Source organism: Bos grunniens, chromosome 4, assembly GCF_055505025.1.
Source record: "Bos grunniens cultivar Pamir isolate PY7600 chromosome 4, Bosgru_T2T1.0, whole genome shotgun sequence".
Taxonomy (NCBI): Eukaryota; Metazoa; Chordata; class Mammalia; order Artiodactyla; family Bovidae; genus Bos; species Bos grunniens.
This window is the reverse complement of record NC_141168.1, coordinates 51,052,364-51,075,426: the sequence shown is the minus strand read 5'-3', so window position 1 is coordinate 51,075,426 and position 23,063 is coordinate 51,052,364. Positions and strand designations below refer to the sequence as shown.

General features: G+C 35.1%; 1 protein-coding gene across 1 annotated transcript in view; it reads left to right on the top strand.

Moving 5' to 3' along the window:
• The window catches only part of SKAP2 (src kinase associated phosphoprotein 2), a 171,152-nt gene that overhangs the window by 7,738 nt on the left and 140,351 nt on the right, over window positions 1-23,063 (top strand). The window contains exons 2-4 of the mRNA XM_086396355.1: window positions 1,757-1,862; window positions 2,464-2,489; window positions 9,778-9,885. Coding sequence (XP_086252481.1) covers window positions 1,757-1,862; window positions 2,464-2,489; window positions 9,778-9,885 — 240 coding nt within the window. The remainder of the gene's footprint in view (window positions 1-1,756; window positions 1,863-2,463; window positions 2,490-9,777; window positions 9,886-23,063) is intronic.

Genomic DNA, 23,063 nt, shown 5'->3' with positions numbered 1-23,063 from the left:
ATTATGCCAGTGATTCTCCCAAGTACTGAGTGTACTTGGAGTAAGAGGTACTACTCCTCTAACTTCACTTTCTTAGTAGATTTATTGGAGTCATCTCAGAGAAGCCAATGATTTTTTCCATTTCAGCTAATAATCTGAATGTCCAGAGGTTGCTTACTCCTCTGGGTACAAAATTTAGAGTTGGGAAGAGAGTGCTTTTTTATAAGTCTGGTTGTTTTGAACTCATTTAAAGGTGTGGGTCTAATTTGCACTGGTACTGGATTATGTCTCTGTGTCCCCCTCTTCGAAACATGGACAGCTCAAGGAAAGAGAAGCTGTGACATTTTGCTTTTGTTTTTTTAGATACGTACTTTTAACATGTCAGTAATGGACTTCAAACCAGAGAGCTATTTAAAAAAAATCATTCCAAGACTAAATTTTAATTATTTCACTTGTCATATTGATTTATTGAAAACTCACCTTTACATAATTTATTACGAGTGTGTAGAATAACAGTTTAATCAGCTTTGCTCATTGGATCAAGGTACTTTTGTAATCAAGAATTTAAGATCAATTGTAACATCTATTTCAAATACTAGGTTTTAACTTGCTAATTATAAGTACAGTTGAAAGACTATTTGTTATACTGCTTTGAATTGACTGAATATAATCTTATTGTATGTTTTGATACCATCTTTATATCAGTGTGAGTTAGGAGACAAATTAGTTAAATAAAAAGAAAATAGAACATATACACATCTCTTCAATATGAAATATGGGTGGTTTATAGGCATACCTACTGAAAAAATTTTAATGGTATCCTCTATATTAAATATCTCATTGAGATTTGAAATTCTGATTATAAAGTTAAAGTTGTACAGTATTTCATGAACAATGAGTGGGGCCATTATAAAATCAAACCAGTAAGAATTAGATGGCATTGCATATTAGAATTAGAAAGCAGCATAAAAGTTTATTAAATTAAAAAAAGAAGCTGTGTGAAAATGTTGCATGAGGCCATAGAAATCTTTTCTGTTGGTTACTATATTTTAAAATAGTGGATAAATGTATTTTTGCCACTTTTTCCTTTATTTAAAGAAGTATTTCCAGGTAGTAATGCCAAGACAGGATGCAGGAGCACACAAAATCACGCAACTGATTATCTTTTTTATTTGAGAATAGCTGGCCAGAGTGGGTGGGGCAGGTAGGAACCTAAGAGGAGGGTTTGATTTGGAAATCTTGGCTAGAATAAGGGATTTTTTTTTTTTTTTCCTTTAAAGTGGTTAAGCATGACATATGACTGAAAATTGATTATACTGGGAAAAGCAGCCTTTGCCAGAGACATTAGCTTTTATTGATATAATATTGTGAATGACTTGTTCATACAGGAACTTATAAAATACTATAAAATGATAGTAACATATGCATGTAAACTCTGTGCTTGCTTTTATACAAGAGAATTTGTTTATGGGGCACCGTAGTTTATTAAAACGTGCATGTTTCTTCCTGGTTTAATGATGCCAAACATTCAAATAGCATTCGCTGTGCTAAGCATAAGTAGAACATACACATTTTATTAGCTAAGTGGTGAACAGATTTGTCCAATTTAGTGTTTGAAGCATACTTCAACTGTTATGCTTTGGATTGATAAATAACTATAACAAATTGTACAGATATTAACACTTATGGGTAGAAACAATCATTATCCTATTTGTCTTCACAAAAAAATGATTCTTTCCTATAATTTGTGTCCTTTTTCTTATATTTCATGGTTTAGATGTTGAAACATTTGTAGCAGACATACTGAGAGGGGAAAATTTATCCAAGAAAGCAAAGGAAAAGAGAGACGCCCTTGTTAAGAAGATAAAAGATGTAAAGTCTATGTAAGTCACTTACTTGCCTTTTATTACTTATTTCTTACTTAGAAGAAATGTAATTAACATTTTAATGAAGGACCGATAATTGTGGAATTAAATTTTTTAGATTCTAATCTAATTGAAGTATTTTAAAGGACAAACTATATTTCTACTATAATAATTTTTAAAAACAGACATGCTTATCATAATACCTTTTTTTGTGAAGGCTCTTGATTATCTATTTTTCTAAGTAGTTTTGCAAAATCCAACTGTTCATTTTGATTATTTGAGAAAATATTTGGTTTCACTGATAAGGTTTAGGTAGGTTGAGAATTTCAACATAAATATGGAAAATACCTCCAGATACTCAAATGAATATGTGTAATTTAAGTTGTACATATTAATAATATATTCTAATTTTACTACTGTAACTTGAGTCTTTAAAAATATCTTTAGTATAAATTCATTAGCCTTTTGGAATTACCATTTCAGGATAGGAAGTATTTTTTTCTTTAAATATATATTCATAGTATAGATTTTAAAATAGATTTGAATCATTGCCACTGATTAGATCTTATTTTGATTTGTTAACCTTTATTTTAAAATATGTTATTGCTTGCTTTTACAGTTATCTTCAGGAATCTCAAGACAAAGGTAAATTTTCAAGTTTTGTTAAACCTGTCATTTTTTTTTTCCCTTGCAGAGATTTTCAATAGGAAAATCTGACACATGCTGAAATTTGATAGTTGGAATCAAAAATTTAAATTTCCATGTTGTATACCTAGACTTTCAAGATGAGAGTGCTAGCTCCCCCTGCTGAGAATAAAATTAAAAAGCTTATCTAGAATCTACCCTGCACAGTCTTTTGATACAGAAATCTGTGTTTAACATTCTTAGGTTTTGTGGTTCTTGGGGTTCATTGTGGCAGAAATTTGTTAACCTAATTTGTATAACCTTCAGTTATACATGGAAGACTTTGGTGAGGCAGAGGGAAGATACCAACCCAACACCATTTAATCCTGTAGAGATTACTTTATAGTGGTGATGGGAACAGGAGGGCCTGTGGCTGAGAGCTCATAGGTGACATTTCTAAAGGATAATTGTTTTGAAAACTATCAATTTTTGTTTGAGAACATGAGTAAAATCTGTTTCATATGCTAGTTTTTATTATTCTTGTGTTTCTTTTGAGATGAATAAATGTATGCAATAGACATTTTCAAAGAAGGTAATTCAGTTTCCTTTTTTGGAAATATGTGAGAGTGCTGATAAGCTGATTGTCTTCCTTTAGATTTGAGAGACAGCTGCTGAGTGTACTGAAAACCAAGTTTAGAAAGGCGTAGGACGTCTCTACCTTTGACGTCTTCAGTTCTGTAAAAGAAACTTGGTATGGCCCTTACTTCCATGATGCTAATTCATGGGTCATGACCTGAAGCCTGTGGATGCTGGTATGAGGGTCAAAACATGAGGTCAGTTAACTATGTGGAGCTAGGCTCTGGGTTTGGGAGGAGCAGTGTGGCATCTTCTAACTGGGGTTAGTTAGCAGATACCACAGAGAAACTCATATCTCTGCTAACTGATAAGTGAGAGAGTAATGACAGTTTCAATAAACCAAGTACTTAAGCAGACAAACCTAAAATCAAACAGTTAAAAGGAAGCCACAGTTTCTTTTCACATTGTCATCAAGATTGTTGTGATTGGAGCAAATAAGAGTTTTTTTTTTCCATGTTAAATTTTTAGACACTATTAAATAAAGGGAAGAGCAGGAAACTTCTCTCCACAAATGCCTACTTATTTGTACTCTACAACGAATCCTAAACTGTGGGTTTAATCATGTTGCATTTTGCTTAGCTGAGTATAGAAATAATGCATTTATGCATTTTAATTATAACTTTTATACAAAGCACTGTTTATAGGGGAATATTACATATCAGATTCTGCCTTTTTTTCTTAAAACATACGTTTTGTTCTAGTGACTATTGGACTCTCATTGTGACTTCATTATTTGTACATTAAACATTTTTAAGCTAAGAAAATGTGAGAGTATAAAGTCATTGCAGAATTGCGTATGATTCAATAATGGGATAGGAATTTTCCCTTTGGTATTCTGGTTTAGGACTTGTTCAGGTGTGTGGATATTAAAATTGCATTACTGAGATACATTCTTTGTCTCTAAAGAGAATGGAGGTTTATATAGTATTTGATAAAAATTGAAAAATGAGCCTAGAATACGAGTTCAAATAACACAGAATTCAGAGATTCCCCATAATCATTTTCCTCTGAATAAGTCATTTGTAGTTCAATACTGCTGTATTGAGTTAACTAATCACCAAGAGTGCCTGCTCAAAAGTAAGCCTGTGGATAAATTAGATCTATACCTTGGAGAAATATGAGAAGCTAAGTAATTTTATGCCATTCTGCCCTTAAAGTATAATTCAGCTGTTCTAAAAAGACTACTCGTGTCGTTGGTTAGAAATATTAAAGGGATGTTAGTACAGGCTTAGTTGTTGAATAAGCAGTTGTTCAAAATACATCTTTTTTTAAAAATAAGAATTTATTAATAGATCTCTGTATTGAATAAATTTAGTTCATCTAAATATATTTTGATAATGCTGCTTTTCTTCTTTTTCCTTATATTTTCTTCTTGGGGTTTTTGGATTGTCTTTATCTAGGGAGACCTGGGCAGAATTCCTTTTGGCTGTTTCCTCTCTCTCAGGTCAATATGGGGTCACAGTGAAGTGACCAGAGGCTGTTTTCCTCCTTTTTTACCTTTATACTCCTATTTTTTTCACGTGCTGTTTTTTACATGATGGTTAAGTACCATTTTAATAATACTGGGAGAAAAAAGGACCTGGAAGAGCGTTCTTAAATAAAGTGAATTAATTCACATTTATTCATCTTGAATAAATGATTTGTTACTTTCTCTAATGTACACAGATGTCTGTCATCCTTCCTTGCTTTCCTCTCACATCTCTTCTTATAACCTTTAGATATTGTACATGACATAACTATCTAACCATAGTTTTTATTCTTTGTTGCAATATAGCTTCGTAATATAAAGTATACTCCTAAATACAGGCTTCATTCTAGGGCTTAAATACAGGCCCTAGAATTAATTTTAGAATTGTGATTGTTTTAGAATTTGTTATCTGTCACATGACAAGGTCATAGCACTCTTAAATGTGACTTGAACTACATTACTACTTGAGTAAACAGTGTTGTTGACTGAGTATAAAATAGAATTTTCTAATACATATTAGGTATATAATAAAAAAGTTTTACTTGTATTTGTATCTTGTCCTTATATCAGGCTTGTCTGACTCCAGTGATGATTTTGGTATTGTTATTTTCTTTACAGAATGATTAAGATAATGTGAAGATAGCTATGCATGGCACATAGTGTTCAATATTATATTAATGTGTATTCTCAGATTCAACTTCATTATCAAGAAAATTTAGTAAATCTTGATTTATAATTCAATCTTTAAATAAATTTCAAGGAAACCATAAATTACTAACAGAAGGGCGTGCATTATTAACATGAGACAAATATTTTCAAGAGAATGTTTTTCAAATATTGATGTCTACAGCTTTAAAAAATGTGAATATATTGTTTTCAATTCCCTTGAGATGTCATAACTAAAAACTCATTTTCTCCTTTAAAATGTTTTTCCTTAAATTAAAACTATTTAGTGGATTTTGTCCTAAAACTCCACTGATGTTGAGTATGAATAGATTTACTGAGAAAGCAACTTTCTTTGACCTCATTGGTGATATTAAGTTTATTAATTGACTAAACTGCTTTTTTGAGTACCAAGGCGCTTAGGTAAGAAGAGACCCATTTTAGTTGTTTCTGATGGAATCCTTCAGAACAGCAGAAGAGTCATTTTGGATCGTGTTAAATTTCCTTACTTTTACCCTTCCTAACATAGTATATGTTCTGTTGAAAGTTAGCTCCCCAGTGAAATCTGCACAAGTAGCTTGCAGCTCCTCCACCCCATCTCTGGCCTTATACAAATGTGTTAAGCATATTTGAGTTTGGGGGCCTATAGCAGTGGAAGTGTATTTCAAAGGTAGGAATTTAAATGCTTGAGGAGTGGTATCCTTCCTTTAAAATTGCCTCATATTTGCATGCTATAAATTAGCCCTTGTGTGGTAGGAGAGTTGTGGAGTGAATCTTACTTGTGGTGAATCAAATCTTCCAAATTTTCAAGGATTAAACTACAGATTCCCTTAAGAAGTGACAAGTTAAATGCTTAATTATGTCTATTTATCTGTGTATTATTACTTGAGAAATTATTTTGGACACATGAACTAAGAAAATTAGAAATTAATATTTTTCATTCAAGTAATTTCCCCCACCGAGTTTGTCTTTCATTTTCTATGAAAGGGAATGGTTATCATCTGAATTTTAGATACGTTATTTGGTTTAATGTTTACCTGATTGCATCTAAAATAGGACTATATTTGCTAAAACAAGCTGTAGATTGGTTAAATCACCTTTCGTGGTGGGAGAGATCATGACTGTTCATGGGCTTTTATCTCCAGGCATTTAGGAAAACATTAATTGATCATGGACCTATATTAAAAAGAAGGGGTAATAGTGATTTGAAACCAACTATTAAAAATTTAAAAATGTTTTCCAAAGACATATGTTGCTGTGGTACGATTAAGCCTTGATTTTGCTGTGTTGTTTAACTCACCAATGAAATTATAGGATGAGAAGTCTTGGATCACTGTCTTTTAGATTGTTAACTTTGTATCGTTAATTAAACTTTTGAAAGTTGTGGGATAAATCAAATGCTTTTCTAGGGAAACAAGAAACAGTATTAATGAGCAACAACCCTATAATTATCCTTCTGAGTACATAACAGGGACACATTCATGTCTTTTCTTTGCGCAATAACTTTTACAAAGAAGTATTTTTAAACTGATCATTAATTTTATGACCATAGAAATGAGATGCAAAATTTATGCTGTTGTCATTGGCACAGGCTCAAGGCACCACTGACATTATGTGTGATTGTAATAGAATGGCTGCCAACTAATGATTCTGTAGACATTTCATTCGAGCAAGCTTTTCTTTTAGATGTCTGATTAGCTGTAATGCTTTCAATTATGTCTGTAAATTGTGTTGGATACGTTTACCTGATGCTCATTGTTGCTTTGGAGTTCAGTTTTCTATTACACAAACACAAGTTGAACATTTTCCTTTTAATTTATCGAAGTCTTTGTAGGTATAGCTGCAAGTACTCAGCCCCTGGGGAGAAAAAATGCTTTGTACTACTCAACAGCGACCCCTGTGTTCAATTAAGGCCCCTTATAATATAGCTGGTCTTTGTTGAGTTGAAAAAAATTAGTCAGGGAAAAGGGGTAAATCATCACTGGAAGAACAGTAACTTGAAGACCATTTTGAAAATGATGTATTTTTTCAACTACATGCAAGTTAAAAAGGGAATAACCCTGTACAGATACCACAGAGATTCATCTTCTTTACTTTCTGAATTAAATTCAAGGGAAGCTTAAAAAAGGGAGGAAGGGGGCTGGGAGGGAAGAAATAAGGCCAATAGCAGTATGTAATGTATTTTTGTCTTAGATAAATATAAATGTCATAGTAATTAAAAAAGCCAACCTATGAAATGAACTGCAGTTCTTAGAATGGGGAAATTGAAGATAATTTCACTTTACAATCCAAAAACTGTTCTGTTTTTTTTTTTTTTTTAAAAACACAAAAACAAAAATAAAGCCCACAGAGGTCTTTAACATGTCAGTGACTAATTTGTGTAGAATATTCTTCCCTTATATTAAATATTATTGTATTTATAGCTTTAATAGTGATCTTTTTGCTGTGTATGTGTACATACATGGATATATACACAAAATATACAATGGATATCATCCAAGGATAATAAACTAATTCTGATTTTTTAAAATGTAAAATTGTTTTTATTTCCACATAGAATTTAATAGATTTAAGCTTGAACATCTGAATTTTTAAAAAGATTCTTTCCATGAATCATTAGCTTTATTGTCATATTTATATATTCTTAATAGTGTAATGTGCTAACTGCTAAGTTATGGTGATGTGGTTGAAATGTCCTAATACTTTTTTCACAGCAAGATTTATAGTTTATGATATGAAATACCTTAGAAAATTTATAACATAAAAATTCTTACTTTGTTAGGAATAGAAGGATATGCTAACAATCTTGAACAGTTGAGAATTTTGTGATCTTTACCACTGTGTATTCCATGAGCTATCATTTCACGTTCAAACATATTTTTACTAGAATTTTATGAGGTTCTGTCTTACCTCATATTTGAAATCAGACCACTCTTCATTCCATAAGAGAAATATATTATAAAGGATCACTGAGTGTTCTGAGAAGTACTTTGATCATCTTGAAAGAAAGAAATTAAGATCTGAAGAAGGAGCAGTGTTTGTATATGTTTCTTGGAATTTTAATTGGGAAAGAAGCATCACCATGTATGGTGCACGTAATGGTGTAATCATTAAGGACAATAAGGTAGTCATCTCTATAGTCTGCTCTTATTGTCTTGGTGGGAGATGTCCTTATCTTTACTTTCAGGGTAGGGATGATAAATGTTGATTAAATGTCAGGCTTTTAAGAAAATAGATACGAATATTTATTTTTATTATTTTGAAAGTATTGTCTTGAAAGAGGCTATTTTCTCTACCAAAATATGGTGAAAGTAGGGTGCAACCCATCAGAAGAATGTCGGAGAATACAGACATCATTTTGGAGAGCCCAGTAGCTTTAATCTGGATCTGCCCAGCAACTGTGATCTAAAAAGTGGTACTGTAGGCAGTCGAGGGTTCCTATGGAGATTTTTCACTATGGTTTTTAGGTAATACCTGAGGTGGCTGGTTTTCTCTTGAATTTCTAACAAGTAGCTTGAATTGTTAACAAATCATTGATATGGTATTAAGCATACCTTTTTCTTTCTTGTTGAATATGGATGAAGAATGAGTGGTTAGGTATGGCTAGTATATAGTAAATGTTTGAGTCACTCTTTTAAAAAATTATTCTAAATGAGTATATGGAAAAACCCACACCACAAGATTTTATTGTGGAGATTAAATGACTTCACCCAATCAGCCTAAGGTTTGGAAATCATCTAGAAACCTAGCTAGAATATAAAAAAATAGCATATCACTGAATGAAAAATTGAAAGTGTCTAGTTTGTAAATCACCTGGTCTGAATTTAAAGGTTTATATGGATTTTAAAGCAGTTTTTCTGTAAAAGATTCCTGCTCTTAAAAATGCAAGTGAGTATCTTTAATCTGTTCAAATGTAATTGTGTGATTTTTACTGAAAATGTAAAATGTTCATATGGCTTTGATTTATCAATTTCTCATCATCATTTTTCCAGTTATTGAGTAGGTAAATGGAATTAACTGAATTATTTTTTCTTGTGCTTGCCATGCTTTTTTTGGTTGCTGTTATTGTTATTTTGGTTTTGTTTGTTTTGGATACACACCGTGTTTTAACCTGCTTCTAGTATTTGATATTCATTTTTGTAGAGACCATAATAATTTTGTAACTTGTACCCTTTTGTAACAGAAAGAAGCAGTTGTATACTGACTTTCAAAATCTATTACTTTTATCTAAATTACAACAGATATACATTAAAATAGGATCTGTTTTTATGTAGTTCAAAAAGTTTTCTTTGTTCTTCCATGAAAGTGACTGAATTTAACAGTACCATTTACCTCTTTGACAAAGTAACACTCTTTAAAGATGGCTAAATTATAAAAGACTTTTCCCTGATTCTTTTCTGTTTTTTAAATAGTAATTTTAAATTTACTTTTTATTTTATATTGGGGTATAGTTGATTTACAATGTTATGTCAGTTTCAGGTATACAGCAGAGTGGTTCAGTTATAATGTGCATCCATTCTTTTATCTCTCATTGTTTCATAGGTGATGCAGAAGATGGAGAAGAATACGATGACCCTTTTGCTGGGCCTCCAGACACTATTTCATTAGCCTCAGAAAGATATGATAAAGATGATGAAGCTCCCTCTGATGGTATGTTACATTTTCCCATAGACTATACCTCTTGACACTCTTAACACAGAACAATGTAATATGTAAAGGTGGTGATCTTGTCAGAAAGCAGATAAACACAGAAGCTGCGGTTAACTTACCTTTACCAGGACCTTTTAAGGAACAGAAGAGCTCTCTCTAGTGGTTTTCCTAAGTATGTAGTTCCTTCTCCTAGAAAATTTTCTTTACTTGAATTTTGAGGAGAGTACTTGTATCATATCATCATATAAATATTATTAGTATACTTGTTGGTTAATTTAATATTATCAGATTCTTGCTTAATTTTATTGGGCTGCTTAATGGCTTGTTGTATTATTTATTTTATAAATAATGAAAAAGATTTTTGATCTCTTTTTTCCTGAAAACTTCATACAAAATGAGTTCATAAAATATTAAATTAATTATTCCTACATTGCCTTCTCTCATCGAGACAAGTTTTCATCGAATGCTTCTTTTATATACATTTTCATTTTTCTAATTATCATCTAAAAATATCCCATATTATACAGTAATATTACAGTATTTTGTATTAATTGAAATGGTAATACAAGTGATTCTTTATCTCTTAGTAATTTTTAAAAACTTCCAAAGTTATGAAACTTGTTTTTACCATAGCATGTACTTTGTTGTGCCGCCCAGTCGAGTGTATCTGAACTATAGAGACCTATGAGGGTGATATATAGTTACAAATTAAGAATGCATGTTGATAAATTACGCATGCATATTAATTTGTGGCACTCAAAGTTTCACATAGACTTAGAAATGAATAATGCCTTCTGCCACTATATGATGATCAAACTGTGCAGTTCCATCTCTAAATACAATTGCTGAATGAAAATATGCTTCCTGCAACAGAGCACTCCACATTTTATGTTATCCAGATTATTCCCTTTGGAAACATAAATTGCTTTTATGAGGTATAAAATTATGTCTATTGCAGAACAGGGATAAGTCAAGTACATGCATAAGTGATAAACATTCTAACCACTGATTCACAACAACACAATCTTTTTTTTATATTCAGAACTTTGTACAATGTGTAGCAACAATAATCATATCCATTTTGTGTCAAATTTTACATTTTGGCAAACATTTAATATCTGTTTTTAAAAGGAAAGAATTTCTTTCTCTTATAGGTTCTATTTTTTTTAAATGCATATTTCTCTTCAGTTACACTTAGTATATGAAACAGAGCATTACCCTTTCTAACGTATCTTCAAAAGCATTTCTATTAGAAAATGTTTTATCATTGATGAAATAATATTTTCAGGCAAAACAATGAATTATTGTTTGAGTTGAACTATTTTTCAGACACATTACAATGGTTTGTTTTGCTTGTCTGTAAAATGTAAGTATACAGAAATGAATTTGTTTGTATGTATACATATATGAAGAATATTTATCTTATGAAAATATATATATATACACACATACAAATATATTCATAGACTATATATGCTCAGGCTTTCTCAAAATAGCATAAATATTTTGATGTACAAGAGAGTATTATGTACCTTCTTGAAAAAATAACAACCTTAGAAATCCAACAATTAAATATCTGTGAGAGCCAGTGATTTGTTAGGAAAAGTGAATTGCTATTGTATAGTGCATTTACATGATTATTTTTTTAATGGGTAAATAATTTATCATATGTTTGTTTTCATAACCAGATATACAGGAAATATATTAATAGCACAAGAAGATTTACTGTTAAAGCATTGTCAATATTTGAATATTGTTTAATAAATTATGTTTATGTGTAACATTTAAATTTTAGCTTGTTAAATATTGCATTTTCATCAGTGTTTATATAAGCAATTCCTAGATTGAAATTTTAACTTCTAGTATTATTCATTTTTGGTATATAAACAGTGCTAGTTTTGATAATTTTATATTTTCTCCTAAGAATGTTATAAGTTAATTTTAAAACTACTACTTGAACTTTTAATTTCCACTCTAAAATATTATCTAATCATATTAGTTTTTTCTCCCTGCAACTTAGATTTTATATGTGTTCTCTTTCCTTTGCTGAATAAATTTTCCTTCATTGTGTGACCTTAGTCTAATGATATATTAATTATAAAATGATAATACATTTAACAATAAGTGTAACTAAATTAGCATGGGTCACCAAAAGGCCTTTTGTCAAATCAGATTGTTGTTTTGTCCTTTTGACTTTTACCTTATGGTAGGCACTAAACAAAGTATCTCAACTTTGATGGATTATAAACTCCAAACATGATATGTATTTTTCATAATGCTAATGTAATTTTCAAGGTACTGAAAAGGTCAAACCTGCACATCTCTGTGCATTCTAAGTCTGTCTTTTCCTTTAATATTTCTTTTTCTCTGTTCCTCTGGTTCAAAAGTTCAGTCAGTTCCCAAATGGCTACCTAATTTTCCAGTTATTCCCTCAAGCCATATGTGTTTTGGTTTCTTTATGGTTTATTAGGTACTGTAGGAAAGTAGCATAAGTTATATCTTCTAATGAAATTCAAGCACACTTCAGTGATGCTTCGACTTGATTGCTGGTAGCAATTAAATCACAGCCAAGGAGAATAATGCATATTCTCACAAGGTCCAGACGCCCTATAGAAATTGAAAGGGAATGAAAACAGAAAACAAAAACAAAGTCTTCAAACCCTGCCAGACACACTGTTTCCAGCCTGCCTTTTTTTTTTTTTATTGGCCAACTGCCTGATTGATAGCAAAATCATAACTTGCTGCATGCTAACAGGCAGAGTTCACTTGTAGGTTATTGTGAACTGATAAAGGGTTAGATGGAGTTTTGATTTTCGCATTGGACCTTGGTACACTAGATTAATGGAATTTCAATGAGCGACTAGAGTAGCCACAGCTTTGTCAGAGAAACAAATGGAGATTCTATAGTCATGTCTACTCATTAATACTAGTTGCCTGAAAGGTGTGCTGCTTCTCTATACAAAAGAGTTGATATAATTGATTTTCGAATGGTTCTTTGAAAAAAAGTACCTTATTGATGAGCAGAATTGTAACATAAATGGTGACAGATTTTCGTAAAGCTTGTAGCTTAAAAATATTGTACTTTGTAATTTTTCTTTTCTCTCTTTAGAAACACTTTTTATTTTTTGAGGGAAATACATTTCATAAATGATTTCATGGCTGCTGTTAGTTTCATTTTGATTTGGTAACATAAAAATTATGTTTATTAGAAATTTCATTTTATTGACTTTATGCTGTTATTTTTTCTGAAAAACTTAAATCATAATGATTTCTAGGCTTTTGTAGGTCACTGTTAGTTTAATGCTATCATATGGCTGGGTATATTGAAGTGTTAATAGAAATGATGCATGTCAGTAATCTTATAAAATTAGAGATAATGAAACTTAAGACCTTAGAATATCCCTTATCATACACGTTAAAGTGTTTGTTTAGGCAGTAAAATAGTAGATGCAGGGTAGCTTTTAGATACCATGTAATGACTTGGGTTTCTGTTTTTCTATTCTGAAACCATTTTTCATTCATTTCCATTATTTGTGAAAGAAAGCTTCTAACTGTGTAGCGTGGAAAGTCCCTAAGGTAGAGTGAAAGGATTCAGTGAGCTAGAAGACGTGTATTGGCTAGCCCATCGATGTTAGGTCGAAGAATCCCAGTGGACATTTGTTGCAAATCTGATTCAGTCCTAGACCATAATCACTTTGTGGATAGAATCTGGAACCTCTAGGGCGGGCATATAGAAAGAGACAAAATGAAGCTTAAGATAGAAAATAGTCATTCATTGTCCTGGTATTTTCTTAACTAAAAATTCCCGAGTAATAGAGGTTACTAAAAACTGTGGACATTATAAGAACATAGGTTTGTATGAAAAAATACTTGTTTAGGTATGCAACTGTTTCAAAAGTTTGGGATTAAGAAAAAAGGCTATGCTGTTTTGATCATCATTTATAATAGTAGAATATGTTTTCTCATTTTTTGGTATAGTTTTTCTTAAAGAAAAATTAGTATATGAAAATTTGAATTTATAAAGCATATAAATCATTTATTCCAAAGGATTGCTTTGATTATCTCTATGATGCCTATAAATAATGAACTCTCAAAATGCATCTACAGCCAGCTTAGATGTATACACTCCATGTGCACAATCTAGATTTAGTGTGTCAGTTTTTACACATTATACACCATCTTTTGAGGAAGATTTTTTTTTTTATCTAAAGTTTAGGTGTAGCACTAGTCAGGTCTTATAAAAGCCAAGCAATAGATGTGTTGTTTTTCTCTGTGTTCCAATAGAATGTAGGTAATGTTTAAAACCAGGAAAAGCAAGGTTCTTTCCTATGGCCAAGAAGCCTGTGGGCTCCTGCCCAACCAGGGATGGAATCCATACCCCCTTCAGTGGGAGTGCAGTTTTAACCACTGGACCACCAACGAAGTCCAACAAGTTTCTTTCAGTAACTGGCCATTTAGGGTAAATGTTTTCCAACTACAGTGTCATGTGGTTTTTGATAATAAAAATCATACTATGTAATTTAATCTAAATTCTGAGAATTTAGATTAATTTGCAACTTAGACATTTCTTTGTATACATAACTTCTTGTTGCACTTGTGCTTTTATTTTTTACTTTTTTTTTTTACACTTGTATTTATTTATCTGTTTCTGGCTGTGCTGAGTCTTCATTGCTGCTCTCTAGTTGTGGTACATGGGCTTCTCCTTGCATGCTGTTCTCTTGTTGTGGAGCATGGGCTCTCGGGCATGAAGGCTTCAGTAGTTGTGGCCAGTGGGCTTAGCTGCTCCTTGGCATGCGGGATCTTCCTGAATTAAACTCATGTCTCCTGTGCTGTCAGGTGGATTCTTTACCACTGAGCCACCAGAGAAGCCCTGGTGGTTCTTTCAATATACCATTTGCTAGCTTGTGTTATAGTAGTATAAGAACAATGATTATTTTAGTCCTCTGTAATATGTATAGTCTAGCTTCAAGTACTTTGGTAGAAGTGAGGGGTTATAGTTTGGGGAAATGATAAAAAGTAGAAAACATACTTTTACACTCAATGTTGTGTGTTTGGAGATATAAAGTATTGTTGTTCAGTCACTCAGTTGTGTCTGACTCTTTGTGACCCCATGGACTGTAGCATGCCAGGCTACCCTGTCCTTTACCGTCTCCTGGAGCTTGCTCAAATTCATGTCCATTGAGTCGGTAATGCCATACAACTATCTCATCCTCTGTCATCCCCTTCTCTTCTTGCCTTCAGTCTTTCCCAGTATCAGGGTCTTTTCCAATGAGTTGGCTCTTTGCATCAGGTGGGCAAAGTATTGGAGCTTCAGCTTCGGCATCAGTCCTTCCAATGAATATTCAGGACTGATTTCCTTTAGGATGGACTGGTTGGATCTCCTTGCTGTCCAAGGGACTCCCAAGAGTCTTCTCCAACACCACAGTTCAAAAGCATCAATGATTCAGCACTTAGTCTTCTTTATGGTCCAACTCTCACACCCATATATAGCTACTGGAAAAACCATAGCTTTGACTATGCTGGCAAAGTGATGTCTCTGATTTTTAATATGCTGTCTAGGTTTGTCATAGCTTTTCGGCCAAGGAGCAAGTGTCTTTTACTTTCATGGCTGCAGTCACCATCTGCAGTGATTCTGGAACCCAAGAAAATAAAGTCTGTCACTCTTTGCATTGTTTCCCCATCTTTTTGCCATGAAGTGAGAACCGGCTGCCATAATCTTTGTTTTTTCAATATTCAGTTTTAAGCCAGTCTTTTCACTCTCCTCTTTTACCTTCATCAAGAGGCTCTTTGGTTCCTCTTCACTTTCTGCTGTAAGGGTTGTGTGGTGTCATCTGCATATCTGAGGTTGTTGATATTTCTCCCGGCAATCTTGGTTCTGGCTTGCCCGGCATTTCACATGATGTACTCTGCATATAACTTAAATAAATAGGCTAATAACATACAGCCTTGATATACTCCTTTCCCAATTTTGAACCAGTCTGTTGTTCCATGTCTGGTTCTAACTGTTGCTTCTTGACCTGTCTACAGGTTTCACAGGAGGCAGGTAAGGTTGCCTGGTATTCCCAGCTCTTTAAGAATTTCCCCCAGTTTGTTGTGATCCACACAGTCAAAGGCTTTATCGTAGTCAATTAAACAGAAGTCAATGTTCTGAAATTCTCTTGCTTTTTCTGTGATCCAAAGTGAAAGAAAGTGAAAGTGAAGTTGCTCAGTTGCGTCTGACTCTTTGTGACCCCATGGACTGTAGCCTACCAGGCTCCTCTGTCCATGGGATTTTCCAGGCAAGAGTACTGGAGTGGGTTGCCATTTCCTTCTCCACGAGATCTTCCAGACCCAGAGATTGAACCCAAGTCTCCCGCATTGTAGGCAGACGCTTTACCATCTGAGCTACCAGAGAAGCCCACATTGCCAATCCCTTCTCCAGGAGACCTTCCTGACCCAGGGATTGAACCTGGGTCTCCTGCATTGTAGGCAGACGCTTTACTGTTTGAGCCACCAGGGAAGTTAAAAGGCGTTAGCAATTTGATCTCTGGTTCCTCTGCCTTTTCTTTTTTTTTTTTTTTTTTGTTTTTATTAAAAAATTTTTTTTTTTGGTTTTCTTTTTTTAATTTTATTTTATTTTTAAACTTTACATAATTGTATTAGTTTTGCCAAATATCAAAATGAATCCGCCACAGGTATACATGTGTTCCCCATCCTGAACCCTCCTCCCTCCTCCCTCCCCATACCATCCCTCTGGGTCGTCCCAGTGCACTAGCCCCAAGCATCCAGTATCGTGTATCGAACCTGGACTGGCAACTTGTTTCTTACATGGTATTTTACATGTTCCTCTGCCTTTTCTAAATCCAGTTTGAACGTCTGGGAGTTCTCGGTTCACACACTGTTGAAGCCTAGCTTGGAGAATTTTGAGCATTACTTTGCTAGCACGTGAAATGAGTGCAATTGTATGGTAGTTCGAACATTCTTTGGCACTGCCCTTCTTTGGGATTGGAATGAAAACTGACCTTTTCCAGTCCTGTGGCCACTGCTGAGTTTTCCAAATTTGCTGGCATATTGATTGCAGCACTATAACAGCATCATCTTTTGGAATTTGAATATGTAAGGTATACACAGCTGTAAAATATTTTTATGATACAAAGACATATATGAATAAAATAAAAACACAGAACCATTGAGAATCATCTTTTTAATTTTTATGCCATTGAATGAGAAAATACGTCACTATAAAACAAAGTAGGCAAATAAGACTATAATGAAGTGGGCTATTTAAGAAATATTGCAAAAATAATAAAACTCAACATTATAAAAAATTATACATCTTTAATACAGTATATTAGTGGTTATGTACACAATTCATGAAGAAAGGAATAGGAGACCTTGGCGGGACAATGGGGAATTCAAAGATGAAGAAAATAAAGTTCTAGTTTCAAAAGACTTCTAATGTAGTTAGAAGAAGAAGATGGCCACCTAAAATAAGGCAATTAGCAATGTAAGTTCTAACAAGTAGTCAGTTCAGTCACTCAGTCATGTCTGACTCTTTGTGACCCCCCATGGACTACAGCACGCCAGGTTTCCCTGTCCATCACCAACTCCTGAAGCTTGCTCAAACTGAAGTCTATCGAGTTGGTGATGCCATCCAACCATCTCATCCTCTGTCATCCCCTTCTCCTCCTGCCTTCAAACTTTCCCAGCATCAGGGTCTTTCTTTTCTAATGAGTCAGTTCTTTGCATCAGGTGGCCAAAATACTGGAGTTTCAGCTTCAGCGTCAGTCCTTCCAAAGAATGTTCAGGACTGATTCCCTTTAGGATTGACTGGTTTTATCTCCTTGCAGTCCAAGGGACTCTCAAGAGTCTTCTCCAGCACCACAGTTCAAAAGCATCAATTCTTCAGTGCTCAGTTTTCTTTATAGTCCAACTCTCACATCCATACATGACTGTTAGAAAAACCATAGCTTTGGTTAGATGGGCCTTTGTTGGCAAAGTAATGTCTCTGCTTTTTAACATGCTACATTGGTCATCTCTTTCTTCCAAGGAGGACTTCCCTGGTGGCTCAGATGGTAAAACATCTGCCTACAATGCGGGAGACCCAGGTTCCATCCCTGGGTCAGGAAGATCCTCTGGAGAAGGAAATGGCAACCCACTCCAGAACTCTTGCCTGGAATATCCCATGGATGGAGAAGCATGGTAGGCTACAGACCATGCGGTTGCAAAGAGTCGGACATGACTGAGCCACTTCATTGGGTAGCCTTTCCTTTCTCTAGGGGATCTTGCCAACCCAGGGATCAAACCCAGGTCTCTCACATTGCAGGCAGATTCTTTACCAGCAAAGCCACAAGAGAAGCCCAAGAATACTGGAGTGGGTAGCCTATCCCTTCTCCAGGGGATCTTCCTGACCCAGGAATTGAACTGGGGGTCTCCTGTATTGCAGGCAGATTCTTTACCAACTGAGCTATCATTGAAGCCCCACTTCTTCACTTTCTTCCAAGGAGCAAGCATCTTTTAATTTCATGGCTGCAGTCACCATCTGCAGTGATTTTGGAACCCCTAAAAACAAAGTCTCTCACCATTTCCATTGTTTCTCCATCTATTTGCCATGAAGTGATGGGACCTGATGCCATGATCTTAGTTTTTCAAATGTTGAGCTTTAAGCCAACTTTTTCAATCTCCTCTTTCACTTTCATCAAGAGGCTCTTTAGTTCTTTTTTGCTTTCTGACATAAGGGTGGTGCCATCTGCGTATCTGAGGTTATTGATATTTCTCCCGGCAGTCTTGATTCCAGCTTGTGCTTTGTCCAGCCTGGCATTTCACATGATGTGCTCTGCATGTAAGTTAAATAAACAGGGTGACAATATACAGCCTTGGCATACTCTTTTCCCAATTTGGAACCAGTCCGTTCCATGTCCGGTTCTAACTGTTGCTTCTTGTCCTGCATACAGATTTCTCAGGAGGCAGGTAAGGTGGTCTGGTATTCCCATCTCTTTAAGAATCTTTAAGTTCTAACAAGGCAGATTCCAAAAGTGGTAACTAGTATGTGTTAAAATATCTATTTGATCTGGTCTATGCCAGGGCAAATAGTTGGTTTCATTGATTTTCTTCCCTTATTTGTTGATTGAATCGGTTATATGTTTTGGCATCATGTTGAATAAAACAAAACAAACTTTATGCCTTTATTTAGAGAGGTTGTGGAGTCAATTGTAAACTGAGGACTTTTTTTTTCTCTTTTAAGTGAGCTTTACATGGTTCCTAAAGTTTGCTAGAGAGAAAGTGGGAGAACATTCAGAGGATAAGTCCAAAAACCAGGTTTTCGTACTCACTGATAATAATTTTGTTGTCAAGATGAAGTCACTCAGCCTCTTTGGCTTTTTATTTTCTGAGTTGTGAAATGAAGAGTTTGGACTAGGTGATTATTTAGAAGTTCCCTGAATCTCCAAATGCTTGTGTCCACATTTCAGAATTGGTAAATGTAATGGTGGCACAGAGATGATTTCCTTGAGGAGGTAATAACCAGAAGTGATGTTGAATAGGAAGGAGTGGAGGGGGTCTTAGAGGTAAGCAAATGGTGGGCAGTAAAAGCCGAGTAACAAATTAAGGAGTTCACCTTTGATAGTCCTGAATTAAGAGAGGCCTGAAGCAATAGACTGATGTAATGAGTGCATATTTGAGGGAGATTGTCCTGGCAGTTAATTGTTGGATGGATTAAGGCAAAGAGACCATCTCATGGAGGTAGCAAGCTTAATGCTTTGCTATTGGATTGGCCAAAAAGTTCGTTTGGGTTTTTCTGTAAGCTGTTAACATTATTTTTAACCGTGACAGCGTCTCTGTGAGGTAGATATTATCACGGTTTGACTATGGAGCAAACTCAGGGATAGATTAAGTGAGGGTCACATAAGTGGCAGAACTGAAATTTGAATTCATGTCTGACTCGAATAACCAGGCTCTACTCTCAAAACCACTGTATTTAGTCTCTTTTCCTACTAAAATATTGTTGCTCTTGGTTCAGAGGGTGTTGATAAGAGCCAGGGTTAGCGTAATAGACATTGCATTGAAAAGAAAGGGTTTCTCTTAACCCCTCCCTACCCAAACAACGGACTGCAGACCAACTGCAACAGTGTCACCTGGGAGCTTGTGTGAAACGCTCAATCTCTGTCCCCACCAATACCTACTGAATCTGAATCAGCATTTAAACAACAGCTCCAGGTACCATGAAAGTTTGAGAAGCTCTTTTCTAATTGCATTGATTACATTGGCCTTTGTGTCTGGAAAGAAAGGTGAGCCATTGTACTTGGGCTGAACATGGAGATGAGTAGTAGGCATGACAGCAAACAATCTCTAGAAGTAGGTAAAAATGTTCGTTACTTCCTGCACTCTTCTGTAGTTCCTGAACTCACTGTACAGGGCCCCTTCCCAACACTACTGTCTGTGGGTAGTAGTCCAATTTCTGAGTCTGTTTCCCTGTCAAATCAAACTCTCGGTTAAGTACATTGGAAAGCTCTGATAAATTACCCCCAGGAATGTTTGCATGTTAATAGAGGAATAGCTTAACCCAGGGGAGGTCAGTTCCCACTCACAGATCTTTAGATATCAGCACTCGGCTGTGGTAAAGATATTTTTGGCTATTGCAGAATACTGTATCTTAAAAGATTTAGGCATATAACAGACTTATTTTCCTTGGGGTGTGCGTGTGTGTATATATATATGTGTGTATATATATATATATATTTGAATTTGGTCTGCAGTCTTTGTTTGGTGGAAGTTGCAATGTACAGCTTCCTCTTTTCAGTCGTGTCTCCTGTTTGCAACCTGTCCCAAAGTGTGAATTAATAATAGTTTCAACATTGAAAAGCAAAGGTTAAGACCATAGACTGACCCACTTGATTTTAGGGGAAGGCGTTCTAGCCTGGCACAGAATTCCAAAGAGAGCTCCCTTCCTCTGAGACAGATTCATTAGAGGTGACTATGCTGGTGATTGGGGTAGCATCTTTTGGAAGGAAAAGGAATTAAACCATCTTTGTGTGTTAGTCGTGGGCTTCCCTGATGGCTCAGATGGTAAAGAATCTGCCTGCAGTGCAGGAGACCTGGGTTTGATCTCTGGGTCAGGAAGATCCTTTAATTAATATTGATTGAGAAATAAATCTGGCTGGGAAAGATTGAAGACGGGAGGAGAAGGGGATGACAGAGGATGAGATGGTTGGATGGCATCACTGACTCAATGGACATGAGTTTGAGTAAACTCTGGGAGTGGTAATGGACAGGGAGGCCTGGAGTGCTACAGTCCATGGGGTTGCAAAGAGTCGGACACGACTGAGCAACTGAACTGAACTGAAGTCTGGCGCTGAACCGATTCCTTCGTGTTCATTATTTCCTTTAGTTGACTTAGAACTGCCTCATGTGGGAGACATTTTCTCTATTTTGCTGTTGTGGAAACTGAGACTCAAAAAGTTTTAGGTCTCTTAACTGTCATATCCAACTTAGAAATGGCAACTTCAGGTTGATCCCCTGGAGACGGGAATGGCAATCCACTCCAGTGTTCTTGCCTAGTGAATTGCATGTACAGAGCAGCCTGGCGGGCCACAGTCCATGGGGTCACAAGGAGTTGGACACAACTGAGCTACTAACACACACATGCCAGTTACCATAATAACTTTGGTCACACTACTTCTAGTTCTTGTCTGGTCAGCTTTGAATGTACTCCTTTCCCAATTTGGAACCAGTCTGTTGTTCCATGTCCAGTTCTAACTGTTGCTTCTTGACCTGCATGCAGATTTCTCAGGAGGCAGGTCAGGAGTTCTTGTATTCCCATCTCTTTAAGAGTTTTCCATAGTTTGTTGTGATCCATACAGTCAAAGGCTTTGGCATAGTCAATAAAGCAGAAGTACATGTTTTTCTGGAACTCTCTTGCTTTTTCAATGATCCAGTGGATGTTGGCCATTTGATCTCTGGTTCCTTTGGCCTTTCTCAATCCAGTTTGAACATCTGGAAGTTCTTGGTTCACGTACCATTGAAGCCTGGGTTGGAGAATTTTGAGCATTACTTTACTAGTGTGTGAGGAGTGCAGTTGGGCAGTAGTTTTAATATTTCTTTGGCCTTGCCTTTCTTTGGGATTGGAGTGAAAACTGACCTTTTCCAGTCCTATAGCCACTGCTGAGTTTTCCAAATTTGCTGGCATACTGAGTGCAGCACTTTCACAGCATCATCTTTTAGGATTTGAAATAGCTCAGCTGGAATCCCGTCACCTCCACTAGCATTGTTCATAGTGATGCTTCCTAAGGCCCACTTGACTTCACATTCCAGGATGTCTGGCTCTGAGTGAGTGTGAGTGATCATACTATCATGATTATCTGGGTCATGAAGATCTTTTTTGTACAGTTCTTCTATGTGTTCTTGCCACTTCTTCTTAATATCTTCAGCTTCTGTTAGGTCCATACCATTTCTGTCCTTTATTGAGCCCACCTTTGCATGAAATGTTCCCTTGGTAGCTCTAATTTTCTTGAAGAGATCTCTAGTCTTCCCCAGTCTGTTGTTTTCCTCTATTTCTTTGCACTGATCGCTGAAGAAGGCTTTCTTATCTCTCCTTGCTATTCTTTGGAACTCTGCATTCAGATGAGTATATCTTTCCTTTTCTTGTTCTCTGCATTTAGGGATATATCCTAGCCTACCTTTAATGTTATTGTTGCTTAGTGGATACTTTAAAAACTGTGCGAATGGCAAAAAGTAATTTTCTTCATGTGCCTTTTGCAGCTCAGTGAACTTCAAATTCTGTAGTCTTAAACATAACTTTTAAAAAAGAATTCTTGCTTTGTGTAGTTAGGTATCACTCCCCTCATTTAGCAATATCATCTATGCCTTTTAAAATGTAAATGTAATAAGTTTTATTGCCTTATACATATAAATGAATAATCACATGATGCTTCTTTCACATCAGTTTTATTTTAATGGAAGATTATTTCAGGGGACATATAGTCCAAGTAGATTATTTTGTTGATATTCTGACTTTTTTGGGCTAGATTTTGTCAGTATATAGTTACTGTGGTAGGATCTAAGGGTTACTGGGGTGATCATCTTAGAAAAATGATCACCCAGACTCCCCTGTCATCCATGCTGCCACATAACATTGTTTGGGGAAGAATGGATACATGTGTATGTATGGCCGAGTCCCTTTGCTCTTCCCCTGAAACTATCAC